Genomic DNA, 15,628 nt, shown 5'->3' with positions numbered 1-15,628 from the left:
TTTTAATTGTCCTGTGAAACGTCCAGACAAGTTGGCATTCTAAAGACATAACCCAAAAAATAATTGTCCTGAAGACCTTTTTTTAAAGTTACAGTTTGTGTTTTCCTTTCATACCATAAAAAAATAGAACACAATGAGAAAAGAACCCACTATTTCCATTGGTCCAGGGCTGTTTAGAATCTACAGTATGTGTGTCAAAAGAAGAGTCCCTGTTCAGGGACAATGATGCAGTCCCCCCCCCCCAAAAAAAAAACCCCATCAACCCCACCCTCCCCTTTCACTCCAGAGATATCGTAAACCCTTCTCCTGTCCAGGCAGAAAGATGTCAGTGGTTTTGGATATTGCAGGTAACATGAGTGGAAGTGTGGGCCGAGCATAGATAAGCAACACACCTTCAGTGTTTCAGCCGTAATTTATGCAGCAGTGGCTGAACATGCAGATGTGCCTCAAAGCCTCTGTGCTTTGTAGGGCCGTAGTCAAGCACCAACCACGCACTACCGTTACGCCCCATTCAGTGTTTGTGGCTGCGACTCGACCGCACGGACACAGAAAACCAGACGTGAGGAGGCAAAATTTCTCCCTGGTCGGTCCCATCCGAACGGCCGAGTCACATCTTTGAGTGTAGTGGCAGAGTGTACAGAAAGTGCGAGTTGTTCATACCAGGTCTACAGCAAATACGACTCTTGGACATCTGGCTATAGGCCACAAATCACTCAGGTAGTGAATCCGGCTCCTGGTTGACCTGAAATCTGGACAAGACCTCCACGCTGACAGTAGTTTTCCCACCGAGCGCCACGTGTGTGTGATCAAGCGAATAGTGTTTGGCTGTGACAACGAAAAACAAAAAAAAAAGGCAACTTCTCTTGGGGATTCTCAACAAGAGATCAGGTCAAACTGAGCAACGAGATTCACTAATGCAGCAAAAGAGAACTAGAGAATAGTAATATTCAAAAACAAAAAGGCTAAAATAAAAGACGTGTTGGATTTAAGGCACAGCCCATGGGCCAAGGAACAGTTTCTCTTTAAAAAACAATTTGGCTTTCCCCCTTTCTGCGTTGAGCTAGTTCTCAGGTAAGCAACACGTCGATCGATCTTTTTTTTTTTTGTTTTACTCTGAAGCTCATGTGTAATTAACATTCTCTCAACAAGAGGTACATAATACAGCCACACCATCACCAAAAGGGATGATAAGAATCAACCATTTACAGCAAACTGCATTATGATAGTAATAACATTAATAATTATATATTATATACAGCACAATAAATATATGTTTGTAAACAGCGATAAAACCAGGAAATTGTATTACAGGTACAAGATGAAAAAAAAAAAATGAACCAAAAAAAAAAAAAAAAAAGAATCTATCTTGGCACAAAATAAGAGATTCAATTAAGTGTTAAAATGACACAAAATAAAAATAAGCACTCTTAAAAAAAGCAGTGTGTAGAATTTCAAGTGGTTTTTTAAAATGTTTTTTTTGTATTATATGTACATGTGGGGGAAAAGTATAAGTGAATATTGTAACTGGTGAGCTGTACTGTGGTTTATGCTACAGTGAAATATTTACTGTACCACTGTACCACTGATATTGCGAAAAAAGTGAGACTTAAATAGAAAAATATAGCGATAAATAATAGCGTTGAGTTTGAAGTGGGAAAACAAAGTGAAGAAAGTTGGCTGAGGTGTATGACGATGGTGTGTGGAGCTTTTGTAGGCGTGAGCCAGAGTGTTTTTGGCGAGTTCAAATGTGTGAAAAGTATAATAAGTGATGATATATGAACGTATCAGTGCATTTGAGTATCTACGTCAGAGTCTCATCTGATGACTATGCAACAGAGTTGATTGTCTTGTCGAAAACTAAGACTGGATTTGATGCTGTGACTGCAAGTTTTAACATTATTCTGGTGAGAAAACACAAGAAAAGGGAAGGCTGAAGACGAGCGGGTTAAGCAGGTGTTGCGGTGATAAGTTCATCAAAGTAACAGGCAAGACACCCCCCCCCCCCCAAAAAAAAAGGAAAAAGACAATAAAAGCTTTTAAAATATTGGTATAAAATCACTCTTGCAATTATTTTAAACACTATTACTATATACTTGGAGCACTAATCAAGCTTCTAAAAAAAGGTGCTTCTTGTATCAACTACAAAGCATTGCATTGTCTCAGGATGTGTTCAAAAGAACTGCAGGCAACATTAATAATATAACAATAAAATTTAAAGGCTTCATTAGAGTAGATTTCAGTGGGAGAGAAGCACTTTGCTTCCTTCCCAGTGAAAACACTTCATCATAAATAATAGTCATGGATGAATTCCAAAATTCAAACTCACAGGACAAACCAAATGAGTATAGTGGCATGACAGTAGAAGTATAAATGCTGTTGGAGCAAGTGGAAACAGCTCCCAATGCTCCCAATGTAATCCAGCGCTAAGGATACTCCTTCCAAATACCCCCCTCTTCTCCATTGGTTTCTAAAATTTTTATTTTTTTTCCCCCCCATCTTTTCTAACAAAACAAAGCCTAGGATTGCAAAAAGTAAAGTCTAGAAAATATCTGTTTCTTACATACAGTACGATACAAAACTGAAAGAGGTCTAGGACAGCGTCATGGCTGTGGTAAAACTCGAGCTTTGTGTCAGTTACGATTTCAAGGAAGACTTCCACATCAGAAGCGTGTCTCAAAAAGCTCCCAGGTGTGCTGCGCCTTTCTTCTCTGCGTGGTCCCGTCTCTTTTTTTCTTTAATTTTTCATTGGATCAGGTGGCACAATGTGCCTCCTAATTCGTAGTGGGGAGGATATGATCTAAGCTTTTACACACCGGTAACTGTCTCTGTAAGAGCATGGGCACTTAATAAAAACACACCAAAAAAAAAAACACACCGCCAAACATCTGGCAAGGCTGAGACGAAGCAGAACTGAGGAACGCAGGATCTTGTGGGACGGAGCGGGCGCTGAGGTGCTCATCCACGTGCTTAACTTAAACTAAAGAAGATGGACGCGTGGTGGTCGGCTGTGAAAGCTGAAATAAAGACACACTGCTTCAGTAGGAGTGGGAATGGAGAGGAGTTTTCCTGAGTGCAAAAAAACTTGAAGTAGTACCGGTGGGCGTGTTTGAACAAAGCGGACAGGAGTGGGCGAGGTGGAGAGCAGCGCACGCTTTGGAACCATAAACATAAAAGTAATTTTAAAAAACAGACAGATTTCACAAAAACCCAGAAAATATTCTATAAATAATCATCTGTCATTACTAAGAAGAACAGTTCATCAGAGGCGGTCCATGAACTGCTATGTGTCTGAGGATTTCTCCTTTTCTACCTCTTTCTCCTCCTGCTCCGCCTCCTCTGCCTCCTCCTCCTCTGCTACCTCTTCCTCGACAACACATGGTTGTTTGAAGGGTGTTTCCCCCTCTTCTACTGCATCCTCCTCCTCCTCCTCCTCCTCCTCTTCATCCTCCCCCACCTGTTCGTCCAAAGGGACCTCTGTTGATTCAGAGTCCTGTGTACAAAGTGTTTTAGAATCAGTACAGCTGTTTTCCTCCTCCTCCTCCTCTTCTTCCTCCTCCTCCTCTTCTTCCTCCTCCTCCTCCTCCTCCTCCTCAGGTTGGCTACCGCTGTCTTTCTCAGTGTCCGACTCCCCGTCCTCCTCCAAGGTGAGCTCGAACTGGAACTTGTCCCCTCCTGGGGGCCGAGTGCCATCCTCGGGCTCATCCAATGCGGGGGAGGGGCTTTGGGGGATGGTGCTTTGGTACCACTCTCTGTTGTCTTCCAGCGTGTCCAGGATGTCCTGTGCATCCGGGTGGACCAGGTCGGCCCACGTCTCCCACAGAGGGTGGACGATATAGTCTATGAAGCCAACCTGCAGGCCACAGGAGGGGATTACAAGGAGCCCAGTTTTCATGTGCACAACATACAAGTTCTCACAGTGAACACACATGGAAAAACTGGTGAAGACAAAAGAACTGATTCAACGGAACTCGGTGGATGGAAATGTCCTGGATATGTGGCAAGTCCATCACAGAAACACTTTTTTTTTTTTTTTTTTGGAAGAGATCAGTATTGAACAGTTGAAATGCTTTAATTTATATGTAGTGGGCGTGGAAATAACGTCTCAAAAATAACATCAGTAAAAATTTGTTTCAAAGCCACATTTACACTGACCTCTTCCTGTCGGAGGTACTCTCCAGCCTCCTGAGCATTATCTTCTGTTACTTAGAGCGTCTCTGACATACTTTTGGCTTCGTGAGTCTTCCTAGTGGCTTAGTGTTTTTCAACCAATTAATTCCATAACCTTTGTATGAATTGGGAGTTTATTTCTGTGTTTCGGTCTTTTAAACCAGGCTTAAGAGAAAGTAGAAAAGCAGAGCCAAATTAACAATTTGAATGCATTTTTCTGATGCAGACGACTCTGTATCTTGTGGAACGTGAGTGTGTTGCTGCTGTGAGACTGATCCCAGTAACGTCGGTCCTTCCTGTCAATGAAATCAGGTTCAGAAGACTTTGGTTCTCTGTGGTCAGGCCTTATCCTTGCCTGATGTGCCGTCTCACTCAGCCGACCCAAATTCTTTATTCTTACATACCTTAGTTTGTGTTTGTTTTATACTGCCAAGCATGGTTATAAAACCTTTTCTAGTTTTGAAACTATGATAATAAATTCTATTTTATTGTATTAATAATGTCCATTGAACAATTTTTTTGCTGTTAGGGTTAGGGTTAGGATTCTACTTATAATTAAATTGTCATCCTGTCTGTATTTTGTTGATTACCTGGCTCTTTTCTACTGAAGCATTGTGTTTGTCACACATGGGGCTGATCTCCATGCCCCTCTCCCTCTCTCGGTCTCCCTGGCTGAAGAACTCCTCCATGATGCGGTCCGTCCACTGTCGGTACAGCTGCAGGGGTTTGGTGGGGTTGCTCAAGTCTGCACAGTGCACCATGTTCTGGAGAACCTGCATGAAGCCAGCACAGTGTAAAACAAAACTCACCAAACCCACAGCAACCAGACGAGCATATACTGTATTTCCTACTACAGAGGGGAGAACGTCGCCCAATAGTTTTACCTGTATCCGGTCAGAGTAGTTGTCCAGCAGCAAGACACCAGAGCTGGTCACCTTCTTGGTTTCCACCATTGTTTTCAGATCAGCCAATAGATTCATGTGCTTGGACATATCGGTTGCTAGCACCTTGGAAAACAGAAGAATTCAATTACAGTATGATGTATCGTACAAAAGCAATTCCACTCAAGCTTTAGAAAGTAGAGTACATTTTTTTTTTTCCCACTTACAATGTCGATGACCATCTTTCGCAGTGATTGTCTTTGTTTTTTGGTCAAGTTTTGGAAGATGTCACAGTTCTCCTCCTGCAGGAGCTTGAAACCGACTGCTAGGTGGTGGTTCTCCAACACTGATGAGTCATTGTACATTAGTGCCAGCTCTGAATCTGGAGGAAAGTTAGGTGGAAGATTAAACTTTGACTTTTTTTTTGGTTTGTTTTTACAAATGCAAACTGAATACCAACCTTGAAAACAAACATTTAGCACTTTCTCTTATGTAACAATATCAAATGATATGGTACTGATCACAAACAAGTGAGTAAAATTCCAATTATATCACAGACACATAGCATCAAGAACAGACCGTGTGTTGTGTACCAGAATATATTTATCTTAACTTTAAGATTTAGTGCTTCTTGAGGTGGAGTAGAGGTTCATTGATCCTGATTGCTTTTTTTCCCCCCACTCTGTGCATTAACTTGGCTTAAATGTCCTTTTTATCGTAGTCTGATGTGGTTGACAACAAATACTTTGATATATATATAGAGAGAGTTTTTGATTGGGTTTTGTAGAAGTATACATAAAACTGTAATAAATAAAAAAGTTCAGTGACACTAGTTGAAACAAATAAAGGCATAGCCATAAACTGGAGTTTTAAAACGTCTTGCACTTTCTTACACAATGATCATGCCACACATTAAGACAGATCAAGAAGGTATGCCAAAGGACTAATCTATTGGATTGAATGTGTGCTGCTCAGCGTGTGTCACACACGCCTGGCTTCAGAAAGCCCGGGCTTGTTTTCCCCCTGAGAGATCCCACACTCCGGGTCTAAAAGGTCCTCGAGCTGTAGTTAGATTTTCCATTAAGATGCATTAGTCTTGGCTACAGTCGAACAGAGCAGCAGCGAGGAGATAGGGGATCCGGTTATGTCGCTCTGAGAGAAGATCAGAGTGGCGGCTCCAAACTGAGATGATTCACGTTGCCATTACTGCAGGGATTCCCCATTTGGGCTCATATGAAGCACGACACTTGTTGTGTGTTTGGTGAATGAGTTTGCACTATTGCCGTCTGCTCCGGTGAAGAATTATCCAACACTCTGATGCAATATGCACATTTTTACTGGTCTTTACAAAGTGATACCCAGTGGATAAAAATTTTACCTTCAAACCAGCAAATGTAGGTGATATTTGTGGCTCTTGCAGCCACGAGGCAGTGAGTCAGTTAAAGCGATTTAGTCTCTTGCTCCAGGATCCAGTTATTAACACCAATCATGAACCCTGCAAGTGAAGTTAAATGCTTCATATCACCCTCTACCCCAGGTGCACTTTAGTCATGTAGACATCATGTGCCAGCTACTAAAATAAAACATTTTAAAACATTTAAATCACTGTTTGCGCACTGTTTTTATTTTTTGTTGTTTTTCTTGTTGCACTTTTTTATCTTGTTTGTTATTTTGTGTAAATTATACTTGGCAATAAACCTGATTCTTTTTATCCACATGGTTTGATACTGATAATAAGACACTAAATGACCCAAGTGTTACCAAGATACACTTATCTTAATTCTGAAAGACTTTTGCATCAAAGCATCAACACTTGCTGATATTTGTCAGAAATTTTAATTAACTCAAATGAAATTGTTGCCTTTAAATTGACAGATGTGTAAATTTGATCACTTACTCTGTCCTGTCCATTTCCTTTTACAGAATTTGACTCACTGCCTGCTTTTAAAAATGGGACGAGTACCAAACTCAGTATGATTAATAACTATATATATGTGGGGGTGGAGGCAATAGTTACTACTATTTATTATGCTAATTGTGAATGTTTGCATTTAATACTCCAGACAAGATTCAAATGTGACTTGATGTCTTTGTAAATTTGATAGCGGGAGTAGATTTCCCACCTAAATGACAACCACTTCCCTATGTAGTGTGGTCAACAACATCTTTGATTCGAAGAGGATGTTTTCCACCGACGACTGAATTATGTTGTGTGAGACAGAAACTGAAACACCGAGGCCAATATCGATCACCTCTTTGAACTCCTCAGACTTTGAGTCACATGTTGAGCCTCGACACGTGACTGTGGAAAACATGGTGGTGAAAATGTACCTGGTTACGATATGTTTGAATCCATGTCTTTCCGCTTGTACTGCCAATATCTCTGAGATTAATTCACAGAAGAAAGCAGCGACAACGAATCACTGTCATGCCAGTGTGTGTGTGTGTGTGTGTACGTGTGTGTGCGTGCGTGCGTGCGTATGCGTGTGTGTGTGTGTGTGTGTGTGTGTGTGTGTGTGTGTGTGTGTGTGTGTAAGTGAAGACGAGAGTACAGCATGCATGTTCCCACCTGGGTTTCAGACTGTGACAGTGTGTTTGTGAGGCGCTGACATAGCTGTGAACATCGTGCCGTTTTTAGACTCACTGGTGTTGATGAGGAACTGGTTTGAAACTCCGGGATGGTCCACGTCGTGAATTGCACTGGCGAAGATGGCAGCGAGGATCTCGAGGTCTGTGAACACGGCCTGGAACAAAGAAGGCAGCGCAGGTGAACGAAAGGCACTGATGAGAGAGAATCAACCAGCTGGATAAAAATAACCTTTGAAGTAAGAGCAATTGATTGGACTCTGAGCAAGAGTTTGAAGTTGAGTGTGGACTGTATAAGTGTCTGTGGCCCCGTGCGTGTTTGCTCCCTTGAATGGCTCTGTGAATCACCTCGAGGGCGGGGGTGGATAGCAGCACGTGAGTCGACTGGGTGACGTCAGCAGCATGGATGTTGTTATGGTAGGCCACATCGCCATGATAATGGTCTTCTAAGGTCATCAGGTATGTTATAAAGGTGTCAAGTGGAATTTTAAATGTTTTTAACAAGTCCCTCTCCTGCAAAAAGAGAAGTGAAAAGAAAAAGGTTGATAGCCAAGAAAATCTGGAGGTTTTGGTAAATTAATTCATGTGAAGACATAAAGTGAAAGTGTTTACCTGAAATATTGTGTACATCATGACTGTCAGTGGCCGATTCCCAGAAAATTCAGAGATTTTAAAAACATTAAGGCCCCATTTATTCACATGTTCCAACTCCTGTAAAAAAAAAAAAAATTCAAAACCACATGCTTGAAGACACAATATGAACTTTCCTTGAATTTCATCAATGCCTAATCAGTTCTACCAAAGTTTTTATTGAACTGAGGAACATATGGAAACTGTTTGTCTGGACACACGAACGCACCTTAGCAAGCTCGTCCTCTGTCTCAGTCTTGACCCCGAATCGAGGGATATTAGAGTTTGTGAGGCTGGAGGAGTGTTGCAGCTTTTTAACCCCGCTGATCTGAGACATGGGCTTGTTCTTCTTCTCCTTCTCTTTCTGTGTCTGAGGGGACGGCATCTCCACTTCGTGTTGCTTGTCTGGAGAGACGCAATAAAACAGAAAGGGACAGTAAATACCAGGACGCTAACCGTTTATGTCCGCATGGATGTGATTTGTGTCAATCCTTGCACAGCGAGTGCCGTCACTCACCCAGGAAGGTGCTGGAGATGAACTCAGACACCTGGTTCCCAGAGCGGCTCATCTCAGACAGGTGAGTCAGCTCCCGGTTCAACATCCTTTTGAACTGAAGAATAAAAATAAGCACACAGCTCATGAGCACAAGTGTTTTTACATTGGATCGACAAAGGTCATTGAAACAATTCAAAAGGAAACTTTTTCGAATGTTATCATTCATTAAAATGAAGAGTTTGTGATCTTAACATCATGTGTAACATTACAAAAATATGTTTGTCTAAACAAGGTGGAAGTGGTTTCTTCACGTGAAATGAATGTATGGACATTGTCTTCATAGTGCCATTTATTTCTGTTTTCTCAAAGTTGCATATTTGATGAGATCACAAATTTCCCTACAATTTAATTTCCCAATGAAAATGATTGAGGTCAATGGAGAACGAGAAGAATAGCTTGACTGATTTATGATGGACTGCAGACTTCAAAGTTGCTCCCATGAATGTCACTTTTTTTCAACACACACACACACGCACACGCACGGCTGTGCCAGAACAGATTTAGGTAATCAATGACCCACTTACCCCATTTTTACCCTATTTTCTGTCACTTCCCCCCCCCTGTCACCCTGCCCGTCTGTCTTCCTAGCTCTCGGCCTTTCTCGGTCCATTTTCGTATTTGCACGTCACGCGTATGTGTCTAATTGAAGTGGCAGACCCAAATTTAGCTTTCGCCTTTGATTCTAACACCCAAATTATTGATGTGGTGGAGAACACTTGAAATCAGGGATTCTCCAGAAAGGCTGCAAAATAATTTAGTAAGGTTGCCTCACAAAGTATTTGTCTTGAGTTTTTTGGTCCAAAATCATTATTATTTTGTCAGCTAATATCAATTCCCGAAAAAGAAAATCATTGCAACACTGAAAATTGCTCAGATAGAGCAGTGGTTAGCACTCTCACCTCACAGCAAGAAGGTTGTGGGTTCAAATACAGGCCAGGACCCTCGGTCCCCACCAGCTCCCCTATGTGGCTGCCTAACAATGGGTCAATTCTTTGAAATAATTTCCCCAGGGTGATTAATGAAGTATGATTCTTCGTATTCTTCTCGTCACAGGGGTGTCTTTATATTTTACATTTTTGTTTATATGGAGACCTGGAAGGCAGAGCCATCCATAGATTCTTTTTGTGTGACAAATAGGTCAGGAAGAGCTGTTTTTTCATATAGCCCAATGAACGCAATAACATTCAGGTAATAAAAATGAAGATATTTACAGAATCCTTTGCGTTAAAAAAAAAAAAAGCCTCATTATGTCAAACATTGCTGTCAATTTCACTACCATGGGATTGCTGACTAAATAAAGTCTATATTCCATGTGAACAGAGCTATTGTGGCTTAATTAATATTTTAACATTTAAATCACTGAAAAGGAATTTTTACAACTGTGCATTTTCTGTACATTACTGCCAGCCATCAGTTGAACCTTAGTTTAAGCACCACCCGCTGTTCCCATCACAGCCAGATCAAAACGGCACAACCCAGAAATGTCACACCTTTAAGGCACCGTTCCATGGCCGACATATTGAGGAGCTATATATAGGCCAGGCTTTCTATTTTTATTCTCCCATCATCTACATATATGTTTATCTAAAGTATCAAAAAAACTTTAGTACCAAAAAACCCAAGTATTTGGAGATGAATTTAGGTCACGGCATTTACGTATAACATAATCAATAAGCATGAACCAGCCAGAGATTGTAGCTTACCTTTATATATCCCCAGGATACAGAAAGCAAATAATTTGCTTCAGGCATTTTGACAAAATCAACAAAATAGATGGAGGAAGAGAAACGCCCAGGTTTATAGCCCAGAATACAGTTCAGCCGATGAAAGCACGAGTCAGCCAGTAAAACTGAAGCAATCCTTAATTCTTGCCAGAAAAAGACCTTTAACCTGACGAGCCTTCATAGATCGCATCAAAGTAAATCAGCTGGACAGAGTCCTTAAGTGAAGTGACATATTTCTGTCCGGCGAGCGTCCACAGTGTCGAGCCGATGCCCCAGAAAGCAGCAAAGAGGAGCAGAATCTGACGGAGAAGCAGTGGGAAAGAGGCGCCCCAAAGATCCACTGAGAGCATATTGTAACCACACACACAAACACACAAACAGTCAGAGACAGGGGACACACTGCTGAGGCTGTGAATAATTGATGATGGTGCTGATGCTTGCTATGTGCCAAAGCCCCAGGACAGCAAAGATTGTCTATCAACAGCTCCCAAACAGGGCTGGCTGCCTGACTGCCTGCCTCCTTCCTCTTCTACAGTGACACAAGCTCCCATGTGAAGAGCACAGGCTGCTCCCCTCACAGTGTCACGCAGCAGCAGCAAATCAAAGCTCAGACGCGGAAGAAGTGTGAGGCTGCCTCCACCTCTGATTGGCTGGGACGGGAACAGGCTCGAGACCACCTGCTGTGTGATTGGCTAGAATGGAAGTCAGTGGAAAATCTAACCCTTCCTTCTCCTTTAATTCCTGCAGTGCAGCGGGATGGATGTGTGTGTGTGTGTGAGTGTGTGTGTGTGTGTACGTGTGTACATGCCTGTATACAACACATAGAGTACATGTTTGTGGGCGTGCATGACACACACTAGGTACGTGTGTGTGTGTGTGTGTGTGTGTGTTGTGTGTGTCACCTTCACACTTTCTGTACAACATATTCAAGAAGCACAGGTTACCTCATCCAGTAGTGAAAAACTGAGGTCACCTTCCACCCCGGTATTCATGGGAGGTGAGTCACAGTAACATCACTGATGAGATGATGTAAATAGATTAAAAAAACAACAAAAAAAACCACATTAATCCCATGAAAAGAATGAGCGTCACAATTGGCTGAAGTGGGCTCAGCAGGATGGAAAATGAAAGCGTTGTGTCCACACAAACTGCTGTGTGTCTCTTCTGAGCTCAAGAGGTTGTCACTTCAGTTGAAAGAAGGATCACATTTTTACTGAAAGAGGGGTTTTATTTTTCCAATAATAGCACTACTAAAGATCCTCCAATAAGCACATGAATACAAGTATTATTTGATTAACATATTTCATGTAATCATTCTGATGGCCAATACTTTGATAAGATTCGATTATCTGCGATCAAAAACTCAGATATTCCATCAGGTACAACACATACGAACTCATCCATTAAAACAAGACAAATAATTGACAATCAAACTCTTCAAATAAATAACTAAAAATCATTCCGTAAAAGTCACATTAGATACAAACCTAAACATTTCAGATGGGTATGAGAGACATGATATTTCACTCTATTTAAACACTGCAGAGAACAAGGACTAACAGGATTAATGATATGGGGCATGTGAAAAATAGCAAACATGAGTACAAGTCCAGGAACTTTTACAATACCCAAGGGAAACCTGCCAACTACAAACAGATATCCAAATCTAATTGGATTCCATTAATATAATCACACAAATTACAGCTAACTTCCTCAGCTAATCAATTTAATCAAGGTGTGGTATGTAGCTCTTGTATGAATATATAAGAGATTTATGAGATGCTTTGGTGGTATAGCATCATATATTATAGCCATGATGATTACTGATTGCCTGGCTCTGGGTTCACCATGCAGTGGACCATAGGCCGGTTAAAGACACAGACCTTCTGCCTGTGATTGGCTGTATCTCTCTGCAACTCTCTTCTGATGGAATGGACGAACATGATATATAAGAGCATTTAAAAAAAAAAACAACAAAACAAGAACAACCTGTATGCATTTAAGCTTTACCTAAATGTATAAAACGATGACAAACAAAAATGTCATGCCTCCTGTGCTGAAATCTACAGGGTTTAATGTACGGATGATAAAACATATTGACATTATAATATTACATTAAGAAAGCACAGGTACAAATACAAATAAAAAAATATATAAAATATACTGTGACGAGACCAGAAGTAACGCATAAAAGATTCTACCTCTCGACGTGAGCGCAACATAATTCTGTCCATATCAGGCAATTATTTTCAATAACCATGACTGAAGAAATGCATAATTTTCTGCAGAAATACACATGGGACAAGGTGATGTCATGTCGCAACAAATTCTGATGAGACACAATGTCTACAGATAATCACAATAAGGGTAGAGGCAAATATCTCAGGTCTTGATAGGTTTTTATTTGTAAACTGTAACCAACAATATAACTATCAATGCAGAATTTTGATCACAGACTTTTGTGTTTATAAATCTGTGCCTGAGTGCTTCAAAGGAGCGCACTGTCCTATCTGTGATAGTTCATCAGGAGCCACATGGATTGAAAAGGGACCAAACCTGTCTCTGCCTATTTTACACCCCAATCCTGCAGCCAGCGCAGCACTGCCAGTAATTTACAGCTACATTGGAGCAGATGTGACCACCAGCTAACTGAGATCTAGTGACTTTGATTGACTATGAGCCAAGCAGGCTGGCACAAGCACGCAACACACACACACACACACACAACACACTTTACTCCCAGCAGGAGCATATACACAAATATAACACCCACAGACCGCCCTTCTAAACCCCCCCCCCCCCCCCACCACACACACACACACACACACACACACACACACACACACACACACACACACACACACACACACACACACACACACACACACACACACACACACACACACACACACACACACACACACACACACACACACACACACACACACACACACACACACAGACAGAGTGATAGCTTAGTGGAAAGGTGTGAAAACAAACTTTTGGGTAAAAATTGGAAAGTGTCACACCAAGCTTCGCTGAGACTTGTGTGTAATTTGTTTCTCGGTCGAGTAACCAAAAATATCGACTCCCTGCTGTATATAGCCCACAACACCTCCAGATCTCTGTTGCATTTGTTTCTTTTCTCACACATTTATCCTGGCTGTAGACGCCCCCTCTCTGCAGAGCACAGAGAGAGCAGAGCGCGGTCATCGTAGCTCCAGTTTTCAATGAATGTACAGCCAGCTGTGAGAAACAATGTCACTGTTCATTCATGACCTACAGACAAGAACATCCATTCGTAGAAAACAAGATAAAAAAGAAACTACAGGAAAAAACCATAGGCTCCAGATGTGATTTCAAGGACATAGTGGACTAATCACTGATGTATCAATAATTATTTTGTGATATACATTTCATATTCTGGAAGACAGACCCCAGAAAACTTTGTCTCTTCTGATGTGAGTAAAATATGCTTCCAGTTCATAGAATAAACTTAAAAGCATTTTTACAAGCCTCCCGCTTTCACAAGTTGGATCAAGTCAAAAAGATTTCCAAGACTAATGCAGACACAACAAGTACAGTAAAGTATAGTACGTATGGTCAAATACTAAAACCAGGCATGCACTCAGCAAGCTCACATGCAGTAGCCAGTTACATTTTAATTAAAGCATTCTGCCATTAGAACGCCCCCCCAAGAGTAGTTTGTTCCATGTAACATGTAAAATGTCACTTGCCATACCCTACATGTCCGAGTATGGGATTCAATGTGTACAAATATAAAAACATTCAGGGAAGGCAGAAAAGACAAAGAACTGAAAAAAAAAGTATTGATGGCAGATGTCCTGGATGACTCATGAAGGGATACAGCTCAGTTACTCCTCTGCTAAATATATGATCTCACCACAAAACACTCAAGGAACCTGAAGGGTCTCCTGCCTTCTCTGGAAAGTCTTCTGTTAAACCCGAAATAGTGCCAAGCAACTCATTCTGACGTCTCAAATCCTTTCTTTGACAAAGTTACCTCATAAGAAATACTCACACCTTGATCAGGCCTGAGCAGTACATGCTGTTCCCACAGTAGAGGCAGAAGCAGACCAGCTGCTGAGCACAGACACACCAACACCCACACAAACGGTGCGAATGTAACTGAGGGAGAACCCAAAACTAGACAATCAGCCACTATGAAAAATAGAGAGGGCTCTATTAATCTCTAAGGGTGTTTAAAATTAAAAAAAAAAAAAGAGGGGAAAAAACTACCCAGGACATGAGTTTCAGGGGGGAGCAGGTATGTCAATGCCAACAGCTGCCACTGATAAAGTACACACCTAAACTAATGGTCTCAGTGGGGACTTTCAGTTTAATGCCACTAAACATCACAGTTAAAAGAACTAATGTGTACACTTAGACACAATTTAAATAATACGTAAAATTAATTCCTTTTCATGCTTTTTATTTTAATTCTAAGTTCAGATCTCTTGTCATTGATTATGTCTGGATCATGTTGAATGTTAATAAATAAGAATCTGGAAGGCCATACTGTATTACTTGAGCTGTGTGTGTTGTTGGAGTGAGCAGTGTGGTTGGGCCTGTGGCTGTTGCCATGACAACCACAGATAGCTGTGCTGGCGAACCATGGTGAGACAGAGCGTCTTACTAAATCTTTTTATTTAACATGAGCCTGAAACACTGGGTCACATGTGTGATCGCAAGTAACATCAGAGGTGAAACCTAACCTTATGTTGTAATTCCTTTGTCTGTCTGTCCTCTCCTCCTGGTCTAACACCCCCCCCTCCCCTTCCTCTCGTGACATCACTGTGTGACATCACCAGAGTTGATCAGCATTCAGAGCAGCACAGCATCCTCCCGCCACACACACACACACACACACACACACACACACACACACACACACACACACACACACACACACACACACACACACACACACACACACACACACACACACACACACACACACACACACACACACACACACACACACACACACACAGAGAGGATGGCGACTGAGCATGCTCATACCAAACTCCCTGCCTGAATGACGATGCTATCACTAACACACA

At 41.5% G+C, this 15,628-nt stretch overlaps 1 protein-coding gene across 3 annotated transcripts in view; it reads right to left on the bottom strand.

The window, feature by feature from the left end:
* Nucleotides 1–289: 289 nt before the first annotated feature.
* pde4d (phosphodiesterase 4D, cAMP-specific) overlaps nucleotides 290–15,628 on the bottom strand; it is a gene marked incomplete at its 5' end in the record, with an annotated part of 143,251 nt that continues 127,912 nt past the window's right edge. For all 3 annotated transcript variants that reach the window (XM_080499484.1, XM_080499486.1, XM_080499485.1), the window contains 9 exons: nucleotides 290–3,850; nucleotides 4,758–4,940; nucleotides 5,052–5,174; nucleotides 5,276–5,430; nucleotides 7,693–7,792; nucleotides 7,983–8,147; nucleotides 8,247–8,345; nucleotides 8,494–8,669; nucleotides 8,782–8,875. In XM_080499484.1, the coding sequence (XP_080355610.1) occupies nucleotides 3,281–3,850; nucleotides 4,758–4,940; nucleotides 5,052–5,174; nucleotides 5,276–5,430; nucleotides 7,693–7,792; nucleotides 7,983–8,147; nucleotides 8,247–8,345; nucleotides 8,494–8,669; nucleotides 8,782–8,875 (1,665 nt within the window). In that variant the 3' untranslated portion in view covers nucleotides 290–3,280. The remainder of the gene's footprint in view (nucleotides 3,851–4,757; nucleotides 4,941–5,051; nucleotides 5,175–5,275; nucleotides 5,431–7,692; nucleotides 7,793–7,982; nucleotides 8,148–8,246; nucleotides 8,346–8,493; nucleotides 8,670–8,781; nucleotides 8,876–15,628) is intronic.

This window comes from Blennius ocellaris (assembly GCF_963422515.1).
Source record: "Blennius ocellaris genome assembly, chromosome: 7".
Lineage (NCBI taxonomy): Eukaryota > Metazoa > Chordata > Actinopteri > Blenniiformes > Blenniidae > Blennius > Blennius ocellaris.
This window is presented reverse-complemented; position numbering and strand designations above follow the sequence as displayed.